This window comes from Salvelinus sp. IW2-2015, linkage group LG27 (assembly GCF_002910315.2).
Source record: "Salvelinus sp. IW2-2015 linkage group LG27, ASM291031v2, whole genome shotgun sequence".
In the NCBI taxonomy this organism is placed as follows: domain Eukaryota; kingdom Metazoa; phylum Chordata; class Actinopteri; order Salmoniformes; family Salmonidae; genus Salvelinus; species Salvelinus sp. IW2-2015.
In genome coordinates this window covers 30,248,563-30,273,016 of record NC_036867.1, presented here as the reverse complement: position 1 = coordinate 30,273,016, position 24,454 = coordinate 30,248,563, and the positions used below count along the sequence as shown (strand labels likewise).

At 44.1% G+C, this 24,454-nt stretch overlaps 1 protein-coding gene across 3 annotated transcripts in view; it reads right to left on the bottom strand.

The window, feature by feature from the left end:
* The window catches only part of LOC111953234 (transmembrane protein 163a), a 67,871-nt gene that overhangs the window by 9,893 nt on the left and 33,524 nt on the right, over positions 1 to 24,454 (bottom strand). For 2 of the 3 annotated variants that reach the window (XM_023972371.2, XM_023972369.3), the window contains exons 5-7: positions 18,158 to 18,254; positions 7,159 to 7,270; positions 1,529 to 1,670 (exon numbers count right to left, since the gene is read on the bottom strand). In XM_023972371.2, coding sequence (XP_023828139.1) covers positions 1,529 to 1,670; positions 7,159 to 7,270; positions 18,158 to 18,254 — 351 coding nt within the window. Of the gene's footprint in view, positions 1 to 1,520; positions 1,671 to 7,158; positions 7,271 to 18,157; positions 18,255 to 24,454 lie in introns of all 3 variants that reach the window. The other variant, XM_023972370.3, reaches the window with a different exon arrangement.

Sequence of the window (24,454 nt, the reverse complement as noted above, 5' to 3'; positions counted from 1 at the left end):
AGTTTACTGAGATGAGTTACTTGGCCTTTGCCATAGTCAATAGGCCTCTCGCTATTCTCAACATATTGGCAAACTTATTTTTGTCCTTCTGCATGCTCCATCCACCGCGAGGCAGAGACTGAAACAGCCTGTGAAGATACTAGTGGGATCTATGGTGTGATTCACCAGTCTACAGTACCTGGTTTCTGGTATTGTAATTGAAGTCTGCAGCTAGAGCTCATCTTTACCTTTTATTTGGTAGTGGGGTACACCGTATCCGGCAGCATGTCAAACTATTTGGATTAATTGTTTCTTCTACAGCCAGATCGTCCCTGCCCAGAGAGCGCTCTTCACCTGGGTGAAGAGGAACATCAAAAACATCATCTACTGGGCCATATTTATCAACAGGGTGTTGTTCTGTTGGTTTGACGTCGCTGTTGAACTTAACTAGTTTTTTTCCCCCCTCAAGCTTTATCAGGAAAGACAAACAGCACTTATAATGTGCATCAATAAATGGCCTTGTTTCTGGTCCTCCAAATGTCTTGTTTTAAAAATAATAAATACATTTCTTTGTCTGTGATGGTTTGGTTGAGATGTGCTACCTGGGAAGACACATGAAGAGCACCTTCTCTCCCCGACTGCACAGTCAGATGAGGGTCACCATCACTGGAATCACGCAAGGAAAGCTCTATTTCTTTGCCGCGCTGTGGTTCTAAATTCATTACTTCTGCGAGAATTTTTCCTCTACATACTTTGACATTCCTTTTTTCCCCCTGACTGTCCAGAGAATAGTAAAAGTGATTGAGTTAAAAATCTGTAAAATACCCTTCTATTTTTCAAACTGTGTTATTGACACTACAGGCAAAAATATATATATTTAGGAGCAGTTGATTTACTGTGTGAGGGAAACAATTAACTTTTTTTTTTATAGTTAACACCAAAAGCGGCTCCACTAATGTTTACAAGCGTAGTGACCATTTTGGTGTCTGAATGTTGCTTTCGGCCCCACCTGGAAAACAATCTAAGTGAAACACTGGCCGTGTTCGTTTTGCATCATTCCATTGATGCAAAACGTGGTGAAATCTCCACCCACTGGGGCACCGGGCAATGTAAAACATGCGCATCCACTGGTATGTACAATGGACGTTTCTACTCCAAGGGCCTTCTCAATGGTTACAATTTAAATGACAACATTTCTGTTATTTAAATAAGTGTATTTCTCAGGGGACATAATGTACATGTGTGTAAAAGTGATTGAATATTATGTTTCTTCTAGATACAGATCTAGGATTAGCTTCCCCTCCGTGAATCCTAACCATTGCCGGGCAAAACTGACCCAATATCAGTGTTTAGAGGCAGTTTCCCCCTACACCTGGGATACTCAACTCTTACACTACGAGGTCCGGAGCCTGCTGGTTTTCTGTTCTGCCTGATAATTGCACACACCTGGTGTCCCAGGTCTAAATCAGTCCCTGATTAGAGGGGAACAATGACAAAATGAAACTGGCTTTGAGGTCCAGAGTAGAGTTTGAGGGCCGTACCCACTTACTTGACCCCGTAGGCCAGGATGATGAGACCTATCAGGACCCCTATGGACCCGTCCAGGTACCACACTTTGGGATCGTGCTTGAACACCGTGGCACTGATTAGGATGGAGAAGCCCATGACTCCGCCCACCAGGGAGTTGAAACCTGTAGATCAGACAAGAGAGGCAGTTTAGTCAACTGTATTATCCCACAGAGGGAAATAGAAATAGCTTGAACATTAACAACAATGAACACATGTACATATATTTCATGAAATGACATGTAGTCTGCCACAGAGTCTTAATACGAAAGTCCATAAAACAGAATGAACAGAGACGATTTTGAAACCTTTTCGATTGGGTCTCCTCATTCGATTCATAAGAGCCCACTCAACTGGCTCTCTCGGCACCTCAAAAACACACCGACTGACAAGGACCTCAGGCAGTCTTTTACATACTGTATGTTTGATATGACCAGGCTGGGCACGTCAATTACCTCCGTAAAGAATATCATCTATGGCGCTGTATTCCTAGGGGCAATCTGCAGTTCTAACAACAACAAAGGGACACCCCGTCAGTGTTAAACAGCTAAGTGACAGGGCTGGAGAAATGTAACCACTCAAATTGGATGCAAGGACTGAACATCCATGAGATCAAACTTACACAGAGACTACAGTGTTTGTTTACATTTCTTAAAAACAAGGGCGCAAAACTAGCTTATACTTTGGGTTCCGATGGGGTACAACAGTTGAACTAAGCTTATGTAGCATTTATAAGTTATATTCTTCAAGAATCAATGAGTATAAAAAAAAATATCATTCACTTAAGTCTAAAAATGTATGTAGCAATCACAGATTGCCCCTTTGATGGCTTGTTTAATGTCACATTTAGACGAAAATCTGGTAGGTAAATAACTCCTACTCTATTCTGCTAGCTGTCACTCTCACATACAATTTAACGAACCCCACACACACTTTAATGAGCGAGTATCTCCATCCAAAGCTGACCTTTCAAATTGGTTTGATGCCAGCCTGTTTGCCACAAATCTCTTATTGAAACGAGAAGGGACATTAAGAGCTCAGCAGCTACGGAGTTGTCGATAAAGACTCCTAAGTAGTGAACAACTGTCTCAGGTATAGAAGTAAATAGATGTTCGGCCCAGTACCTGAGGGTATACTATATGCAATTCTCCGGTCTGTGTGGGTAAAAACCCAGCACCTACCGGCTCTAAAAATATTGAAAAAGAGTGCATATTTGAAATTTTAAAGGTTTTAGTTATATCTGTTTGGGCTTCTTGCAGTCAATTGCAGTCTACAAATTATTTGTAATTATACTGAACAAAAATATTAAACGCAACATGTAAAGTGTTGGTCCAATGTTTCATGAGCTGAAATAAAAGATCCCAGAAATGTTCCATACGCACAAAAAGCTCTATAAAATGTTATGCACAAATTTGTTTAAATCCCTGTTAGTGAGCATTTCTCCTTCGCCAAGATAATCCATCCACCTGGCGGGTGTGGCATATCAAGAAGCTGATTAAACAGCATGCTCATCACACAGGTGCATCTTGTGATGGGGACAATAAAAGGCGACTCTAAAATGTGCAGTTGTTACACAACGCCACAGATGTCTCAAGTTGAGGGAGCATGCAATTGGCAGGAATGTCCACCAGAGCTGTTACCAGAGAATTTAATGTTAATTTCTCTAAATAAACTGCCTCCAACGTCGTTTGAGAATTTGGCAGTACGTCCAACCGCCCTCACAACCGCAGACCACGTGTAACCACGCCAGTCCAGGACCTCCACATCCGGCTTCTTCACCTGCGGGATCGTCTGAGACCAGCCACCCGACAGCTGATGAAACTGAGTATTTCTGTCTGTAATAAAGCCCTTTTGTGGGGGAAAAGTAATCCTGATTGGGTGGGCCTATGCCCTCCCAGGCCCACCCATGGCTGCGCACCTGCCCAGTCATGTGAAATCCATAGATTAGAACCTAATGAATTTATTTCAATTGACTGATTTCCTCATTTGAATTGTAACGCAGTAAAATCTTCGAAATTTTTGCAGGTTGCGTTTATCAAATCAAACTATTGGTCATACACATATTTAGCAGATGATATTGTGGGTGTAGCGGAATGCTTGTGTTCCTATGTCCAACACTGCAGTAGTATCTAACAATGCACAACAATACACACAAATCTAAAAGTAAAAATCGAATGAACAAATATATAAATATTAGGATGAGCAATGTCAGAGTGGCATTGATAAAAATACAGTATATACACATGAAATGAGTAAAGCAGGTTGTAAACATTAAAGTGGCCTCTAAGGTGCAGGGTTGAGCAACAGGATGGTAGCCGGCTAGTGATGGCTATTTAACAGTGATGGCCTTGAGATAGAAGCTGTTTTTCCAGTCTCTCGGGGCCTAGCTTTGATGCACCTGTACGGACCTCACCTTCTGGACGATAGCTCGGGTGGTTGATGGCCTTAATGATCTTTTAGGCCTTCCTGTGACTTCAGGTGCTATGTGTGTCCTGGAGGGCAGGCAGTGTGACCGCACCACCCTCTGGAGAGCCCTGCGGTTACGGGCGGTGCGGTTTCTGTACCAGGCGGTGATACAGCCCGACAGGATGCTCTCAATTGTGCATGTGTAAACGTTTGAGAGGGTCTTAGGGGTCAAGCCGAATTTCTTCACCCTCCTGAGGTTGAAGAGGGGTTGTTGCGCCTTCCTCACCACACTGTGTGGGTGGACCATTTCAGTTTGTCAGTGATGTGTACGCCAAGGAACTTWAAYRTTTTCACCTTCTCCACTGCGGTCTTGTTGATATGGATAGGGGTGTACTCACTTGGCTGTTTCCTGAAGTCCACGATCAGCTCCTTCATTGTGTTGACGTTGAGGGATAGGTTATTTTCCTGGCACCACTCCACCAGGGCCCTCACCTCCTCCCTGTAGGCTCTCGTCATTGTTGGTAATCAGGGCTACTATTGTTGTGTCGTCTGCAAACTTGATGATTGAGTTGGAGGCGTGCATGACCATGCAGTCATGGGTGAAAAGAGAGTACAGGAGGGGGCTGAGCACACCTTGTGGGGCCCCTGTGTTGAGTATCAGCGAAGTGCAGGTGTTGTTTCCTACATTCACCACCTGGGGGTGGCCCATGAGGAAGTTCAGGACCCAGTTGCACAGGGCGGTGTTCAGACCCAGGGCCCCAAGCTTAATGATGAGCTTTGAGGGTACTATGGTGTTGAAGGCTGAGCTACAGTCAATGAACAGCATTCTTACATAGGTATTCATCTTGTCCAGATGGGATAGGGCAGTGTGATGGGCGATTGCATCGTCTGTGGCTCTATTGGGGCGGTACGCAAATTGAAGTGGATCTAGGGTGTCAGATAAGATCGAGATGGTATGGTCCTCAACTAGCCTCTCAAAGCACTTCATGTCAGAAGTGGGTGCTACAGGGCGATCGCTTTTCTTGGGTACAGGAACAATGGTGGACATCTTGAATCAAGTGGGGACAGCAGACTGGGATAGGGAAAGATTGAATATGTCCGTAAACACGCCAGCCAGGTGGTCTGCGCATGCTCTGAAGACACGGCTAGGGATGCCGTCTGGGCCTGCAGCGTTGCGAGGGTTAACACGCTTAAATGTCTTACGTCGGCCACGGAGAACGAGGGCCCACAGTCCTTGGGAGTGGGCCGTGTCAGTGGCACTGTGTTATCCTCAAAGTGGATAAAGGGGTTTCGCTTGTCTGGGAGCAAGACGTGTCCGTGACCTGGCTGCTTTTCCCTTTGTAATCCGTGATTGTCTGTAGACCCTGCCACATACGTCCCGTGTTTGAGCCGTTGAATTGTGACTCCACTTTGTCTCTGTACTGACGTTTTGCCTGTTTGCCTTACGGAGGGAATAACTACACTGTTAGTATTCAACCATATTCCCAGTCAACTTGCCATGGTTAAATGTGGTGGTTCGCGCTTCCAGTTTTGCGCGAATGCTGCCATTTAGCCACAGTTTCTGGTTTYGGTAGGTTTTAACAGTCAGTGGGAACATCCCCTATACACTTCCTGATGAACTCAGTCCTATTGTCTGTGTATACGTCAATGTTATTTTCAGAAGCTACCCGGAACATATCCCAGTCCACGCGATCAAAACAATCTTGAAGCGTGGATTCCGATTGGTCAGACCAGCGTTGAATAGACCTTAGCACAGGTACTTCCCGTTTGAGTTTCTGCCTYTAGGAAGGGAGGAGCAAAATGGATTCGTGATCTGATCTTCCGAAGCGAGGGCGGGGGAAGTCCTTGTAGYCATCCCGGAAGGGGGAGTAACAGTGGTCGAGAGTTTTAGCTGCATGAGTACTACAGTCAATGTGTTGATAGAACTTCGGTCACCTTTTCCTCAAAATTGCTTTGTTAAAATCCCCAGCTACAATAAATCCGGCCCCAGGATATGTGGTTTCCAGTTTGCACAAAAAGCCAATGTAGTTCCTTGAGGGTTGTCGTGTTATCGGCTTTAGGGGGAAAATACAAGGCTGTGACTATAACCGAAGAGAATTCTCTTGGGAGGTAATACGGTCTGCATTTGATTGTGAGGTTTTCTTGGTCAGGTGAACAAAAGGACATGTGTTTCTGTACATTATCACACCATGAACAATTAKTGATGAAACATACACAGCCAACATTTTTTCTTCCTGGAGAGTTCTTTAGTCCTGTCTGCGTGATGTACTGGAGAACACAGCTGATTGTATGGACGGGGACAGCATATCCGGAGTGAGCCATGATTCTGTGAAACATTATGTTACAGTCCCTGTTGTCTCTCTGAAAGGAGATCCTCACCCTGAGCTCACCCTGAGCTATTGTCCAGAGATCGAACATTAGCGAGTAATATACTCGGAAGCGGTGGATGGTGTGCACGCCTCCTGAGTAGGACTAGAAGTCCACTCTGAATAACTTTCCTCCGCCGGCGGCGTCCCGGASCAGCCTCAGAGATAAGTTCAATTGCTCTGGATGGTACGAACAAAGGATACAATTTGGGAAAGTCGTACTCCTGTCGTAATGCTGGTGAATACCGCCGCTCTGCTATCCAAAAGTTATTAACCAGCTGCAGAAATAACAAAAAAATGGTGCAAAGTTGCTCAGGCGCTAGAAGCAGAGCTACCATGTCTGTCGGCACCATCTTCAGTATATGTTCCAGCCCCATGACCATCTGCTCAAGAAAAGAAATTGGCCTGGGGCTGAATCTAATTGATGTTCACTGCCCTATATAGTGCACTAAGTAGTTCCCAATATATTCCACAGATTTCATGATGGCGTCTAAGCCAATAAACCTTCCATCTTCGTGCACTATGGGAATAGGGCACCATTTCAGACACAACCATAGCCTCCTATACACCATACCTTTTCCCCTTTTCTCTCCAAGATTCCCTATGGAGTTTTTCACCCTCGTGCTCCACCTTCCCCCAATTCTCTAACTGGCCTGAACTCAAGTGGCCTAGATCAGGCAGAAGTATGCGTTGCTTCCTCAGAGTTCGGTAGCTCCAGGGTGAGGTTTCCCCTAGGTACAGACCAAGGATAATCTTATCCTAACAATCCTAATAGAAGAAGAAAAAAAACTGACTGAAGCTCATTGTCTTGGCGCAACTACACACCGAGTTAGGTACCTACCGTCTGTGATGAGGGCGCTGCTAGTGAGCACCCTACCCAGCATGAACTTGACCACGGCCAGAATGACACACATCACGCCACTGACGATGGACACACTGAAGAGGAAGTCATCCTGATAGAGAAGAGTAGATGAGAGGGGGATTGGAGAGAGAGAGGTGACGAAGAAAGTAAGAGAGAGCGAGAGAGAGTGGGTAAGTGTTGCAGAGTGCCTCCGCAGTAGCATTAATATTGCCTTACAGGCCTGAAAAGCTGCATTTCTGCAAGGTTAATAACCTCATCAGTCCCATTAAATCCCCTAGTGAAAAAATGCACCACTTTCATTAATCTGCTTGCTCTGCCCTCATATTTAGCATCACATTGAAGTGTTTTACCATTTTATTTTCAGTACAACCATAAAGTTTAATTTATGAGTTTAATTGAAAAATGTCAACAAAATAAGGCCACCAAACAAATCTGACAAAATGAATTTATAAGAATGCTGTAAGTACAGGAATTGTCTGCTCAGTGGGGAACGAATATCCAACTAGCCAGTGACAACTGTGTGGAGTTCGACAACTATGTGAGCTTATTACAGTATTATAGACACTGTCTTGCGATTTCCTATGATCTTCTATGTAGAAGAACCCCTTACCTTCTAACGATTCGTGTGGCCTGTGAGCYCCAGAGTAAAACAGGTTACATGTGAAAGACTCACGAACATGCACATAGGGGTCATAATAGTTTGTAGGTCACAACTGTCGGATGTTTTTGTTCGACGAACCGTTTTCGGGTCCGCCCTTGTCTCACATACAACGCTCTAGCTCAGCCCCCGTTAAATCACACACTTATGGTTGGTATCATGATGCAGAAGAAATAGACCAATCAAATGCAACAACCCAGCAGTCTGTAGCTCAAACACACAATGTTTACATGGGGTTAGAAGCCCTAAATCCTGCCGGTGTGATGGTGGGACAAAGCATTTTAAAACAGGCAACAAATAACAGCCAGAGATAGTCTACAACTAAGTATAAGGACGGTGAAGCCTGCAAGCCCAGTAAACACACGGTATATTCCTCATTGTCATTGTTGAGCTTAGAAAGAAACAGATGTTAGTGCAGGGGTGCAACAACCTCTACGGACAGGGAAGGTCATGACACTCACGTTCTAAAATTCCTTTCCTAGTTTTATCAATACACTGTGATACAAAAAGGACCAGTGCCRGTATAGAGGGTGAGTCACGCTCTCTAATACACCCCCCCCCCCCCCCCCATCTAGTGCACTACTTCTGACAAGGGTCCATATGGCTCTGGTCAAAAGTAGTGCACTATGTAGTAGAGAATAGGGGGTTGTTTGGAATGCAAACTGAGACACACACTCAAGTGCGTTTACATAGTGCCTGACATTTACAGTTGACAGTCCAGGATTTTCTTTGAGGAATTGAATGCACATCTCAAAAGCTGTGTCCCGATTCTCTACCCTTCTCCTGAAGTGTGCATTTGTCTTACAATGGTAAATCTATTCAGCCAATGCAGAGGTGTCTCTCCTCTTAAATTGAATTTTAATACACCTGTTTCGGAACAACTCCGGCCCTATTCTCACCACGAGATATGAAGGAGAGAGAGGAGCAGGGTGGCGAAACAGAATTCTACTTACCAGTTCACATTACATCCTTGCCTTACCATAACTTTCGTTGTGGCTGGCAACATAACATTGGTCCACAGTTCAAATTGACRGTAAATATCACAGTAGCCACTAGCCAGTAAGCACAAACTATTCAACAATGACAGAAATGTTCCACCTAAAACATATTAGCTACACTGTTGAATGCAACAATTCACAAACGTGTGCAGACAATTAAAAAGGTTTATTCTCTCGGCCGTAGGGCTACTCTTTACATTTTAGCTTCAAGACATAAGCAGAGTTGCTAACAGCAGGTCTTCAAGTAACAATAGCGAATTTAAAAAAAAAACGATTAAACTTCATATTAATATAAAAGGACAGTAGGCCTACCTTTCAAAATTACAACAAACCAGGCTTCATTTTTATAACTATTATGCAAATCATTACATGTGTAATAGCAAATTGTAACTGAAAACATGGGTATAAGTGAATTCACTGGGAAGCCRATACCAGCAACCCCAAAAACATTTAATAAAACGCCTCTTGATTTGTCAACGTGTACAATGTCTGTGCTTCAGTCTGACTGTAGTCTACTGATAACCACAGCTACAACTAGCCTAGAGGAGCCTATCTGATCCCATCTGGGCCTGGCCAGGGAAAACATAACGTCATGTTTTTATAGCCTAAAATAGGCCCATTTACTTGTGTTCTGAGAAAATGTGAATGTGATCCAACTTCGGTTAATATTTTAACTGTGGGTGGCTGGGCTAACTAGGCCTTTTTAATAAAAAAAAATAATTGACTGGAATTAATCAACACAATAATGACATACTGTATGAGTATCGTTTTAATTACAAATGCCTTCACAATTCAACTCTGCATACATACAGCGAGCTCAGCCCTGATAGTTTTATTGTAAAATTGCAATGGTTCTCTTTGTCCGTGTAAAGTGTTAATATTTTCATCAAAGCATTTATGAAACAAACGTTCAAAAAGAATGGAAACGTCTTGGCAGGGGAAAAAACTAATTTTAATAAATGTGGGTGTCATAGCCAGCCATTAAAAAACAATAAATGCCAGAACAGGTCTAAATATAAGTGTCATGACCGTGTTAACCTGTTTATAATAGTCATACGACAAGTTGTCAGCTGTTAAGACAAACTCAGCAAAAAAAAAGTCCTCACTGTCAACGGCGTTTATTTTCAGCAAACTTAACATGTGTAAATATTTGTAGATTCAACAGACCAACTGAACAAGTTCCAAATCATCAAATCAAATGTATCATCAAATCTTCTTACATTAGCTGATATATCAAAGTGCTAGCACGGTAGCTAGGAAAAACTCCCTAGAAAGGCCAAAACCTKGGAAGAAACCTAGAGAGGAACCAGGCTATGAGGGGTGGCCAGTCCAAAGACATGTGACTAACAGAAATGGAATAATATGTCCCTTAACAAAGGGGAGGGGGGTCAAAATCAAAAGTAAGTCATTATCTGGTGTGGCCACCAGCTGCATTAAGTACTGGACTGCACCAGATTTGCCAGTTCTTGCTGTGAGATGTTACCCCACTCTTCCACCAAGGCACCTGCAAGTTCCCAGACATTTCTGGGGGAGAACGGCCCTAGCTCTCACCCTCCGATCCAACAGGTCCCAGACGTGCTCAATGGGATTGAGATCCAGGCTCTTAGCTGCCATGGCAGAACACTGACATTCCTAGCTTGCAGGAAATCAGCCATACTGCACATTCTGTGCGGTGGCATTGTCATGCTGGAGGGTCATGTCAGGATGAGCCTGCAGGAAGGGTACCACATGAGGGAGGACGTCTTACCAGTAACGCACAGCGTTGAGATTGCCTGCAATGACAAAAAGCTCAGACCAATGATGCTGTGACACACCGCCCCAGACCATGACGGACCCTCCACCTCTAAATTGATCCCGCTCCAGAGTACAGGCCTCGGTGTAACGATCATTCCTTCGATGATAAATGCGAATCCGACCATCAACCCCTGGTGAGACAAAATCGCGACTCGTCAGTGAAGCACTTTTTGCCAGTCCGGTCTGGTCCAGCGACGGTGGATTTGCGCCCATAGGCGACGGTTGTTGCCGGTGAGGTCTGGTGAGGGCCTGCCTTACAACAGGCCTACAAGCCCTCAGTCCAGCCTCTCTRAACCTATTGTGGACAGTCTGAGCACTGATGGAGGGATTGTGCATTCCTGGTGTAACTTGAGTAATTGTTGCCACCATCCTGTACCGCAAGTGTGATGTTCGGATGTAATGATCCTGTGCAGGTGTTGTTACACGTGGTCTGACACTGCGCGGACGATCAGCTGTCCATCCTGTCTCCCTATGGCGCCGACTTAGGCGTCTCACAGTACGGACATTGCAATGTATTGCCCTGGCGACATCTGCAGTCCTCATGCCTCCTGGCAGCATGCCTGGGCATCTTTCTTTTTGTGTTTTTCAGAGTCAGTAGAAAAGCCTCTTTAGCATGGGAAACAGTGTTTAAACCCTTTACAATTAAGATCTGTGAAGTTATTTGGATTTTTACGAATTATCTTTGAAAGACAGGGTCCTGAAAAAGGGACGTCTCTTTTTGCTGATTTTATCACACACTTATGACAGTGTCATTACTTGACACCGTGTCACGTTAAGTGTTAACGATTTTTTTACTATTCCATACCCTACAAATTTCTAATATCAGCAAACCMTTTCAAAAAGACTGCTCTGCTAATACCATTTACATTGTAGGAGTGTTGGCTCAACAAGAATTCTGTTTACACTGCCCTGCTTCAAGGGGGGATAATTGTCGGGCGAGTTTCGTGACCAACCTCAGGAGGTATCAGTCGAGGCATAGCAAATACCTATGTGTACATTTGAGMAATAACTGTGGTCGACGGTGTTTTAATGAAAACGTAGCAGCAGTCTAAGGCACTGCATCGCAGTGCTAGCGGAGTCACAACAGATCTGGGTTTGATACAGGGCTGTGCCGCAGCCAGCCGAGACCGGGAGACCCATGAGGCAGCGCACAATCGGCCCAGGGTCGTCTGGTTTAGGGAAGTGTTTGGCCGGCTGGAATATCCTTGTCCCATTGCGCTCTAGGGACTCCTATGGCGGTCTGGGCGCATGCAGGCTGACACCTTTGCCAGGCGTATGGTGTTTCCTCTGACACATTGGTGCGGCTGGCTTCCGGGTTAAGCGAGCAGTGTCAAGTAGTGTGTCTTGGCGGGATCATGTTTCGGAGGACTCATGGCTCTCGACCGTCGCCTTACCCGAGTCCGTACAGAAGTTGCAGAGATGGGACAAGACTAACTACCAATTGGATATCACAAAATTAGAGAGAAAAGAGGGATAAACAGTCCCGTTACAGCTTATTTTTACAAAGCAAACATAAGAGAATGGTATCGACCTGCAAGGCGTGCGATCAAATTGACTGTTTAATTTAACTCTATTCCTAATCAAAAGGGAAACGAAAACATGCTAAATGATGCAAAACATATCCTTGACACTATCCAGCAAAGCAAACAAGCCAGCCCACTGAATTAATAACAAATGGAGGGAATGAGCAATAATTGTACAAGTTACTTCACTATGTCATTTAAATTAGGGCTAACTGAATGATGAGGGTGAAGAGGGTTGAATTTAGAAAAACAAAAGTAATGACGTGTTTGAGTTGTGCCTATTTGACCGTTGGCGCTCATGTTAATAATTCGACCACGCACATTACGGGTAGATCCCATTCTCTTACGTTTACCTTTGTAAAAATAAGTTACATGACTGTTTTATTTACTTAAACTGTATTACTAATCAAATGTATTGTAAGGGAGAAGAAAATATGCTATGTGTGTTGCAAAATATATCCTCGACTCTATCCAAGTTGATGAGCGGGAAAAACGATGCCAGTCAGCCTGCAAATCGAAACTATACCAAAATGAATTTCACACATAAGAGATAGCCTATAGATAAGATTACATTGACAATAATCTGATGAGTGACAATATTAGGCCTATCAGTTGTCAAATTGTACATGAAGAGATGGGGGCTTCTTGTAATTGACAGTCACATGCAGGTAAAACAGTGATCTCTCATACGTTATTATAATTTTTATTTTATTTAACTAGGCAAGTCAGTTAACCTGTCTGGGAACGGGGTTCCGCTCGCGGGGGACCCCTCGCCAACAGCCAGTGAAATTGCAGGGCGCAAAATTCAAACAGAAATCTCATAATTCAAATTTCTCAAACATACAASTATTAGACACCATTTAAGATAAACTTCTCGTTAATCTAACCACAGTGTCCAATTTCAAAAAGGCTTTTCGGCGAAAGKYCAACATATCATGATGTTAGGTCAGCACCTAGTCACAGAAACCATACAGACATTTTCCAACCAAAGAGAGGTGTCACAAAAAGCAGAAAGAGATAAATTTAATCACTATCCTTTGATATTCTTCAGACGACGACACTCCCGGGACAACATGTTACACAATACATTTATGTTTTGTTTCATCAAGTTCATATTTATATCCAAAAACCTCAGTTTACATTTGGCTTTGCCTCAAACATCCCGTGAATTTGCACAGAGCCACATCAATTTACAGAAATACTCATAATAAACGTTGATAAAAGATTCAAGTATTATGCACAGAATTATACACTGCTCAAAAAAATAAAGGGAACACTTAAACAACACAATGCAACTCCAAGTCAATCACACTTCCGTGAAATCAAACTGTCCACTTAGGAAGCAACACTGATTGACAATAAATTTCACATGCTGTTGTGCAAATGGAATAGACAAAAGGTGGAAATTATAGGCAATTAGCAAGACACCCCCAATAAAGGAGTGGTTCTGCCCTCACCCTCCGATCCAACAGGTCCCAGATGTGCATGTGTCTGCTCAAACGGTCAGAAACAGACTCCATGAGGGTGGTATGAGGGCCCGACGTCCACAGGTGATGGGTCTGTGCTTACAGCCCAACACCGTGCAGGACGTTTGGCATTTGCCAGAGAACACCAAGATTGGCAAATTCGCCACTGGCGCCCTGTGCTCTTCACAGATGAAAGCAGGTTCACACTGAGCACATGTGACAGACGTGACAGAGTCTGGAGACCCGTGAGAACGTTCTGCTGCCTGCAACATCCTCCAGCATGACCGGTTTGGCGGTGGGTCAGTCATGGTTGTGGGGTGGCATTCTTCTTGTTGGGGACGCACAGCCCTCCATGTGCTCGCCAGAGGTAGCCTGACTGCCATTAGGTACCGAGATGAGATCCTCAGAGCCCTTGTGAGACCATATGCTGACACATGCACATTTGTGGCCTGCTGGAGGTCATTTTGCAGGGCCCTTGGCAGTGCTCCTCCTTGCACAAAGGCGGAGGTAGCGGTCCTGCTGCGGGTTGTTGCCCTCCTACGGCCTCTCCACGTCTCCTGATGTACTGGCCTGTCTCCTGGTAGCGCCTCCATGCTCTGGACACTACGCTGACAGACACAGCAAACCTTCTTGCCACAGCTCGCATTGATGTGCCATCCTGGATGAGCTGCACTACCTGAGCCACTTGTGTGGGTTGTAGACTCCGTCTCATGCTACCACTAGAGTGAGAGCACCGCCAGCATTCAAAAGTGACCAAAACATCAGCCAGGAAGCATAGGAACTGAGAGGTGGTCTGTGGTCACCACCTGCAGAATCACTCCTTTATTGAGGGTGTCTTGCTAATTGCCAATAATTCCCACCTTTTGTCTATTCCATTTGCACAACAGCATGTGAAATTTATTGTCAATCAGTGTTGCTTCCTAAGTGGACAGTTTGATTTCACAGAAGTGTGATTGACTTGGAGTTACATTGTGTTGTTTAAGTGTTCCCTTTATTTTTTTGAGCAGTGTAGATATACTTCTCCTTAATGCAACCGCTTTGTCAGATTTCAAAAAAGCTTTACGGAAAAAGCAAACCATGCAATAATCTGAGTACGCCACTCAGAGACCAAAAGAAGTCAAACATATACCCACCATGTTGCGGAGTCAACAGAAGTCAGAAATAGCATTATAAATATTCACTTACCTTCGATGATCTTCATCAGAATGCACTCCCAGGAATCTCAGTTCCACAATAAATGTTCTTTAAAGTCCATAATTTATGTCCAAATACCTTGTTGTCGTGGCCTTGAGTTCACAAATCCAAATTCATGATGCGCGATCACTAGGTCCAGACGAAAAGTTAAAAAGTTCCGTTACAGTCCGTAGAAACATGTCAAACGATGTATGGAATCAATCTTTAGGATGTTTTTAACATAAATCTTCAATAATGTTCCAACCGGAGAATTCCTTTGTCTTTAGAATTGCAATGGAACGCAGGTCGCCCTCACGTAAGCGCGCGTGATCACGTAATCATGCCACTCTGGCATGATATGATCATGTGATCATGCCACTCTGGCAGACTTCAGTAGAAGCCTCAAACAAGGTTCTAAAGAATGTTGACATCTAGTGGAAGCCTTAGGAAGTMCAATATGACTCAGACACTGTATATTCGATAGGCAATGAGTTGAAAAACTACAAACCTCAGATTTCCCACTTCCTGGTTGGATTTTTCTCAGGTTTTCGCCTGCCAAATGAGTTATGTTATACTCAGACATCATTCAAACAGTTTTAGGAACTTCAGAGTGTTTTCTATCCAATACTACTAATAATATGCATATATTAGCATCTGAGCCTGATTAGCATGAAGTTTACTCTGGGCACGCTTTGCATCCGAACGTGAAAATGCTGCCCCGTAGCCAAAACAGGTTAAGAAAAAAATCTTATTTACAATGACGGCCTAGGAACAGTGGGTTAACTGCCTTGTCCAGGGGCAGAACGACAGATTTTTACCTTGTCAGCTCTGGGATTCGATCTAGCAACCATTCGGTATCTGGCCCAATGCTTTAACCGCTCAGCCCCACTATATAGTATCTGAAAGAGCATATTCTGCAGTTTCTATGACACTCACCTTTGTCAAGTAACTCTAAAAATTCAAAGAGGTGCAGCTCTTGTTCCAATTTCACTTTTGCCAAGAATATCCATGCTGTCCATGCATTAAACGGGTAGCTGCCCCTCTCTGCGCAAAACATACCAGTGGAGCAGTACTCCACAGTGATGAAAGGTAGAGCAATGTACAGATGTAAAATAAGAGTGTTTGCATCCTCAGCACCATGCATCCAGTGTTGTCGCTATATTTGACTTTGTCGCTATATTAGCGAGTATTCAGACCCCTCTAGCGAGACATTTTCAAAAAAGCGACTTAGCGACAAATCTAGCAACTTTTTCTGGTGTTATTGGAGACTTGACGTGAATGCACGTATCATTCTTACTTCTTCTCAACGAGCAGCGTGTGCTGCTGTTTGGCCCCACCCCCGTCCCAAGCACTCACAGGCGGCCCAGGCCTTGCGCAGCAGTCTCCCTCCCAGCTGCAGTCGCAGGATATGTTCACCCCTCCGTGTCCAGACTGAAAATGAATTGCGCATGCGGGAGCCACCGCTGGCTGACCCCGCCCAGGCTTACACTCAGGGCGGGATGTAAATGTTAAAAAAATTACATACAAAAAATAACAAAAAAAAGAACTAAGTAACTCTGCCAGTGTCTCTCTTTTGGGTCACTTTTGCCGGTCCCAAGCCAAAAACAAAAACAGAAAAAATAAATAAAAAATAATCGACAGAAGTTAATTTGCAGTTCTAAACATATTTAGGGTGTTTTTTTACTCACTTTTTTGTCACTCCCACAACGTTATTCCTCTCTCTTACAGCATCCATCACAATTACATGCACATGGCCAATTATGCAAATTAGATGATGGCGTCATTTAGCGACCTTTAGGACAGCCAATAGCTACTTTCCTTACTGAGGAGTTGGCAACACTGAATGCATCCCACTGGATCTGGCATGTGAGCTTCGTGAGAACCACATGAACAGCAAGAAAGAATACAGCTGCCAAGCATGCAGCCAAGGGCACAATACAGTGTCTGATACAAACAAATTACTTATCTCGTCATTAATATACATTTCCACAAATATTTCTTTATGCAATTCATCCTTTACAATTGTTCATGCACTGGTGCTTTTGTTCAGGAATACAGGAAATAATTTCACCTGGGCACCTGGCTGGTTACATTATCGTCATCTTTTCATTTCTACTTTGTCAAAAATAGCTGTAAATGGACTTTATTAATTACTGTCACTATTACTAATCAAATCTACAAATAAAATTGTATTGTAAGGGAAACAAAATGTAGGCCTAATATATCCTATTTTCTTCTAGGACTTTGTATAAAATTATAAAAATAAAACAAATAACTTTTCTCTTTTTTTTTTACATGGATATATTACCATGAATATTTCTTTATGCAATTAACAATTTACAATAGTTTATGCACTATTTATCAAGTATGTTTGCGCACCTTGCAGGTTGATATGCATCTGATACATATGATGTAGGGCTCGCCCGGCATTGTTCTCTAGTGGGTACTTATATGCTAAAAGGCCAGCYGTTCTAGTGTTAAATGTGTTGCACTTTAGGTGTTCCACCAATAATTGGCCTCATTCCCTCGAGCCAAATCATAGGTAGTGGTTGAGAGATGGGYTCAAGAGACGCTAGTACGAGGAGCTCCACCTTCTCTCTTTACACGTTACGGGCCAAATATCCCCTCCCAAAACTCAAAAGCTGCGAACACCTGCAAAATCGTGATTTATCCGATTAGCCAATGATGAAAAACCCAAACACCAGAAGTGCTTATGACAAAGGCCTTAGGCTACCTGGTTTGCTTTCTATTATTAAAAAACGGGCTCTTAGCTTCGACTTAAGCGAATGTATTCTCTCCCTGATGTTTCTACGCAGACTGACTGCTGCTTATTGCCTGGCAACAGACTGATGTCAGTCAGACTGATGGCCTGACATTATACTGTAGAATTCTGACACATAGCAGAATTCATATTCCATTCTATTTAGGCAAGTTGTCCAGGTCCCGAGGCAGCAAAACATCTCCAAACCATCACACTACCACCACCATTGGGGCAGGTAGCCTAGTGGTTAGAGCGTTGGGCCAGTAACCGAACGGTTGCGAGATCAAATCCCCGAGCTGACGAGATAAAAATCTGTTGTTCTGCCCCTGAACAAGGTAGTTACCCCACTGTTCTTAGGCTGTCACTGTAAATAAGAATTTGTTCTTAACTGACTTGCCTAGTTAAATAAAAGGTTAAATATATATATATATATATATATGTATATTTTAAAGTTCACCAAAAATAGCTTCTCATGTGGCTCCCATGTAGCTTTTTTCAAAATAGAGAGATAGGATGCAGTGTGCCGCCCCTGGATTGAGAGTTATAGGTGCAGTTAAGGGTAAGTGCCTTGCTTAAGGGTACAKCATCAGGAGATGGCATCTTACCACTTCAGGCATTAGCTTGGTAGCCAGGTCATGGATTGCCTTTCCCAGGATACACAGGGAGGACAGGATGAAGACCACACCCAGGATCACACAGGCTCTGTAGAGAGAGGGGGAGAGAGTTAGGAGGGGAGCAAGAGAGATGAAGGGAGACACAGTGGAAATGGAAGGAAATAGAGTCAGAACAGTGATTAAGAATATTCTGCTTTGAAAACACAGTTCCACGAGAGAAAGGATATGTCAGTCATTTACATAGATGCGAGTGAGGGATCATATATTGTATTTTAAAACATTTCTAAATCATTGGCCACAGGAAGACCTTTCCATGACAAAGTAGACCTACTGCAACTACCCATCATACAAGTTCATTGCAACTTACAGTAAGTAATACAATAGCAAATCGTCTCCATTACGTCCATGCATGTGGAAGAGAAAAGGCATCATTAAATAAACAATCATTTTGCTTTTCTCTATGGCGGATTTAGAGAGTGAACACAGTCTCAGAGGATCAATTTGAGAAGAGATTTTCTTTAAACAGTMTTATCCAATTAGGTAAGCCTGGCTGGGAGAAGGCCCCCCGCCAACAAAACAAAAGTCAACTATCATCTGGGGTAGTCAGGTTAGCCCACTGTTTATATTGTCTGCTCTCTCCCCTACTTAATCTAGCAGTCTAGCGCAGATTCACTATACCCACCATACAAATCAAAAGAGCCCATGAAGAGGCCAAAAACAAGAGAATTTGTTGAAAAACGTAAGTAGATAGTGTATTACAGATATTTCATAGTTGTGGCCAAAGGTTTTGAGAATGACACAAATATTAATTTTCACATAGTCTGCTGCCTCAGTTTGTATGTTAGCAATTTGCATATACTCCATAATGTTATGAAGAGTGATCAGATGAATGGAAATTCCCTCTTTGCCATGCAAATGAACTGAATCCCCCAAAAAACATTTCTACTGCATTTCAGCCCTGCCACAAAAGGACCAGCTGACATCATGTCAGTGATTCTCTCGTTAACACAGGAGTGCTGACGAGGACAAGGCTGGAGATCACTCTGTCATGCTGATTGAGTTCGAATAACAGACTGGAAGCTCCAAAAGGAGGGTGGTGCTTGGAATCATTGTTCTTCCTCTGTCAACCATGGTTACCTGCAAGGAAACATGTGCCGTCATCATTGCTTTGCACAAAAAGGGCAAGGATATTGCTGCCAGTAAGATTGCACCTAAATCAACCATTTATAAATCAACCATTTATCGGATCATCAAGAACTTCAAGGAGAGCAGTTCAATTGTTGTTAAGGCTTCAGGGCGCCCAAGAAAGTCCAGCAAGCACCAGGACCGTCTCCTAAAGTTGATTCAGCTGCGGGATCAGGGCACCACCAGTACAGAGCTTGCTCAGGAATGGCAGCAGGCATGAGGCGAAGACTTTTGGAGGATGGCCTGGTGTCAAGGGCAGCAAAGAAGCCACTTCTCTCCAGGAAAAACATCAGGGACAGACTGATATTCTGCAAAAGGTACAGGGATTGGACTGCTGAGGACTGGGGTACTGTCATTTTCTCTGATGAATCCCCTTTCCGATTGTTTGGGGCATCCGGAAAAAAGCTTGTCCGGCGAAGACAAGGTGAGCGCTACCATTAGTCCTGTGTCATGCCAACAGTAAAGCATCCTGAGACCATTCATGTGTGGGGTTGCTTCTCAGCCAAGGGAGTGGGCTCACTCACAATTTTGCCTAAGAACACAGCCATGAATAAAGAATGGTACCAACACATCCTCCGAGAGAAACTTCTCCCAACCATCTGGGAACAGTTTGGTGACGAACAATGTCTTTTCCAGCATGATGGAGCACCTTGCCATAAGGCAAAAGTGATAACTAAGTGGCCCCGGGAAGATAACATCGATATTTTGGGTCCATGGCCATGAAACTCCCCAGACCTTAATCCCATTGAGAACTTGTGGTCAATCCTCAAGAGGCAGGTGGACAAACAAAAACCCACAAACTCCAAGCATTGATTATGCAAAAATGGGCTGCCATCAGTCAGGATGTGGCCCAGAAGTTAATTGACAGTATGCCAGGGCGGATTGCAGAGGTCTTGAAAAAGAAGGGTCAACACTGCAAATATTGACTCTTTGCATCAACTTCATGTAATTGTCAATAAAAGCCTTTGACACTTATGAAATGCTTGTAATTATACTTCAGTATTCCATAGTAACATCTTACAAAAATATCTAAAGACACTGYAGCAYCAAACTTTGTGGAATATTTGTGTCATTCTCAAAACCTTTGGCCACGACTGTACACTATGTTCAGACAAAAGCCATAATGGATGCCAGTGTGTGCGTGCTCACAGCTGGCTCGCACTCCACAGCACCCAGTCCGGGGGCCTCCCGGYTGGCGCAGTGGTCTAAGGCACTGCATCACAGTGCTAGRTATGCCACCAGAGACTCTGGGTTCGAGCCCAGGCTCTGTCGCAGCCGACCGCGACGTACAATTGGCCCAGCGTTGTCCGGGTTAGGGAGGGTTTGGCTGGCAGGGATATCCTTGTCTCATCGCACACTAGTGACTCCTGTGGCGGGCCGGGCGCAGTGCACGCTGTCCAGGTCGACAGGTGTACGGTGTTTCCTCCGACACATTGGTGCGGCTGGCTTCCYGATTGGATGTGCATTGTGTCAAGAAGCAGTGCGGCTAGGTTGGGTTGTGTTGTGTTGTGTTTCGGAGGACGCATGGTCTCGACCGTCGCCTCTCCAGCGTCCATGCAGAAGTTGCAGCGATGAGACAAGACTGTAACTACAACCAATTGGATACCACGAAATTGGGGAGAGGGGGYAAAAAACAAAAAAAACACCCAGTCCCCTGGGTCCGAACCGGAAGGTAACTAGGCAACACAAAGTAGCGAGAGGAGCCATGTAGGAATGGTTCCAGAGGTGCAGCGGGGGACAGACCTAGAGCTCAGTGTGTGTGTGTGAGAGAGAGAGACCTCCTAGAGCTGTGTGAAGTGCAATAACAGACTCTCCCTCACAACAAACCTGCCCAACCAACAGCTCAGCTGACTGAAACATCCGTTTGATCTTCAATGATCCTGCTACTTAGAAAAGTCCCTTTTTTTAGTCTTGGCATCAAGCACATTGCAAGATTGATTGTTTTGATATCAAAGTCACAAGAACTTGACAGAACTGTAGTTGACTAGACTGAGTAGTTGACTAGACTGTAGTTGACACGCACGCAGTCATCCAGTCTGTCGACCATTTCTCTCCTGCTCCGTGTGTCATGTCAGCAGGAGAATACAACAATATTCTTCCAATTACAGTGGAAGAAAAATAAAAAAGTGCCGCAAATTCATGCTGCTCGCTCATTCGTCTCCAGACCTGGTAATTTAATTGTCCAGTGGCCTAGTGCCTTACTCCTGCCTGGCCTCTCCCCTGAGGGATCACACATATACACATTCACCCCCCACAACACACACCTAGGAGGCGCCAATTACTAGCTGCTGGGTAACAAACCTTCCAATTAGGATTCTGAACCAAAGCGATGTTCACTGGTACAACCGAAGGCTCATATTAGCCTGGTTAAAACTTCGAGTCACAAACCCGGATCCGGGATCCCCCCCATCAAAAAAGCTGACTAGCATAGCCTAACGCCACAGGGATATCATATAATAMATTTTTCATGAAATCACAAGTCCAATACAGCAAATGAAAGATAAACATCTTGTGAATCCAGCAACCATTCCCGYTTTTTGAAATGTTTTACAGCGAAAACACAATATGTATTTCTATTAGCTAACCACAATAGCAAAAGACTCAACCGCATATTTTCACAATTRTTCTACCGCATAGGTAGCTATCACAAAACCGACCAAATAGAGATATAATTAGTCACTAACCAAGAAACAACTTCATCAGATGACAGTCTTATAACATGTTATACAATAAATCTATGTTTTGTTCGAAAAATGTGCATATTTCAGGTATAAATCATAGTTTTACATTGCAGCTACAATCACAAATAGCACCGAACACAAGAAAATACAAGAGCAACGTGAAATACCTAAATACCATCATAAAACATTTATGAAAAATACATGTGTTACAGCAAATGAAAGATAAACATCTTGTGAATCCAGACAATATTTCAGAGTTAAGTGTTTTACAGCGAAAACACAATATAGCATTATATTAGCTTACCACAATACCAAAACACACAACCGCATTTATCAGCAGCAAAAGGTAGCGATCGCAAAAAACAGCAAAAGATATAAAATTATTCACTAACCTTGACAAACTTCATCAGATGACAGTCCTATACCATCAGGTTATTTTTTTATTTATTTTTATTTCACCTTTATTTAACCAGGTAGGCTAGTTGAGAACAATCTCATTTGCAACTGCGACCTGGCCAAGATAAAGCATAGCAGTGTGAACAGACAACAACACAGAGTTACACATGGAGTAAACAATAACAAGTCAATAACATGGTAGAAAAAAAAGAGAATCTATATACAATGTGTGCAAAAGGCATGAGGTAGGCAATAAATCGAATAATTACAATTTAGCAGATTAACACTGAGTGATAAATCATCAGATGATCATGTGCAAAAGAGATACTGGTGTGCAAAAGAGCAGAAAAGTAAATAAATAAAAGCAGTATGGGGGGTGAGGTAGGTAAATTGGGTGGGTAGTTTACAGATGGACTATGTACAGCTGCAGCGATCGGTTAGCTGCTCGGATAGCAGATTTTTAAAGTTGTTGAGGGAGATAAAAGTCTCCAACTTCAGAGATTTTTGCAATTCGTTCCAGTCGCAGGCAGCAGAGAACTGGAAGGAAAGGCGTCCAAATGAGGTTTAGCTTTAGGGATGATCAGTGAGATACACCTGCTGGAGCGCGTGCTGCGGGTGGGTGTAGCCATCGTGACCAGTGAACTGAGATAAGGCGGCACTTTACCTAGCATAGCCTTGTAGATGACCTGGAGCCAGTGGGGTCTGACGACGAACATGTAGCGAGGGCCAGCGACTAGGGCATACAGGTCGCAGTGGTGGGTCGTATAAGGTGCTTTAGTAACAAACGAATGGCACTGTGATAAACTGCATCCAGTTTGTTGAGTAGAGTGTTGGAAGCTATTTTGTAGATGACATCGCCGAAGTCGAGGATCGGTAGGATAGTCAGTTTTACTAGGTAAGTTTGGCGGCGTGAGTGAAGAGGCTTTGTGGCGATAGAAAGCCGATTCTGATTTGATTTTGGATTTGGAGATGTTTGATATGAGTCTGGAAGGAGAGTTTGCAGTCTAGCCAGACACCTAGGTACTTATAGATGTCCACAATATTCTAGGTCGGAAACCGTCCAGGGTGGTGATGCTAGTCGGCGCGTGGGTGCAGGCACGCGAACGGTTGAAAAGCATGCATTTGGTTTTACTGCAGGTTTAAGAGCAGTTGGAGGCCACGGAAGGAGTGTTGTATGGCATTGAAGCTCGTTTTGAGGTTAGATAGCACAGTGTCCAAGGAAGGGCCGGAAGTATAAGAATGTGTGTCGTCTGGTAGAGGTGGATCAGGAATCGCCCGCAGCAAGAGCAACATCATTGTGTATACAGAGAAAGAGTCGGCCCGAGAATTGAACCCTGTGGTACCCCCATAGAGACTGCCAGAGGACCGGACAACATGCCCTCCGATTTGACACACTGAACTCTGTCTGCAAAGTGGTGGAACCAGGCAAGGCAGTCATTAGAAAACCGAGGCTACTGAGTCTGCCGATAAGAAATATGGTGATTGACAGAGTCGAAAGCCTTGGCCAGGTCGATGAAGACGGCTGCACAGTAATGTCTTTTATCGAGTGGCGGTTATGATATCGTTAGTACCTTGAGCGTGGCTGAGGTGCACCCGTGACCGGCTCGGAAACCGGATTGCACAGCGGAGAAGTACGGTGGGATTCGAGATGGTCAGTGATCTGTTTGTGACTTGCTTTCGAAGACCTTAGATAGGCAAGGCAGGATGGATATAGGTCTGTAACAGTTTGGGTCCAGGGTGTCTCCCCCTTTGAAGAGGGGGATGACCGCGGCAGCTTTCCAATCCTTGGGACTCAGATGATACGAAGGAGAGGTTGAACAGGCTGGTAATAGGGGTGCGACAATGGCGGCGGACAGTTTCAGAAATAGGGGGTCCAGATTGTCACAGCCCAGCTGATTTGTATGGGTCCAGGTTTTCCAGCTCTTTCAGAACATCTGCTATCTGGATATGGGTAAAGGAGAAGCTGGGAGGCTTGGCGAGTAGGAAAGCGGGGGGGCGGGGCTGTTGGCCAAGGTTGGAGTCGGCA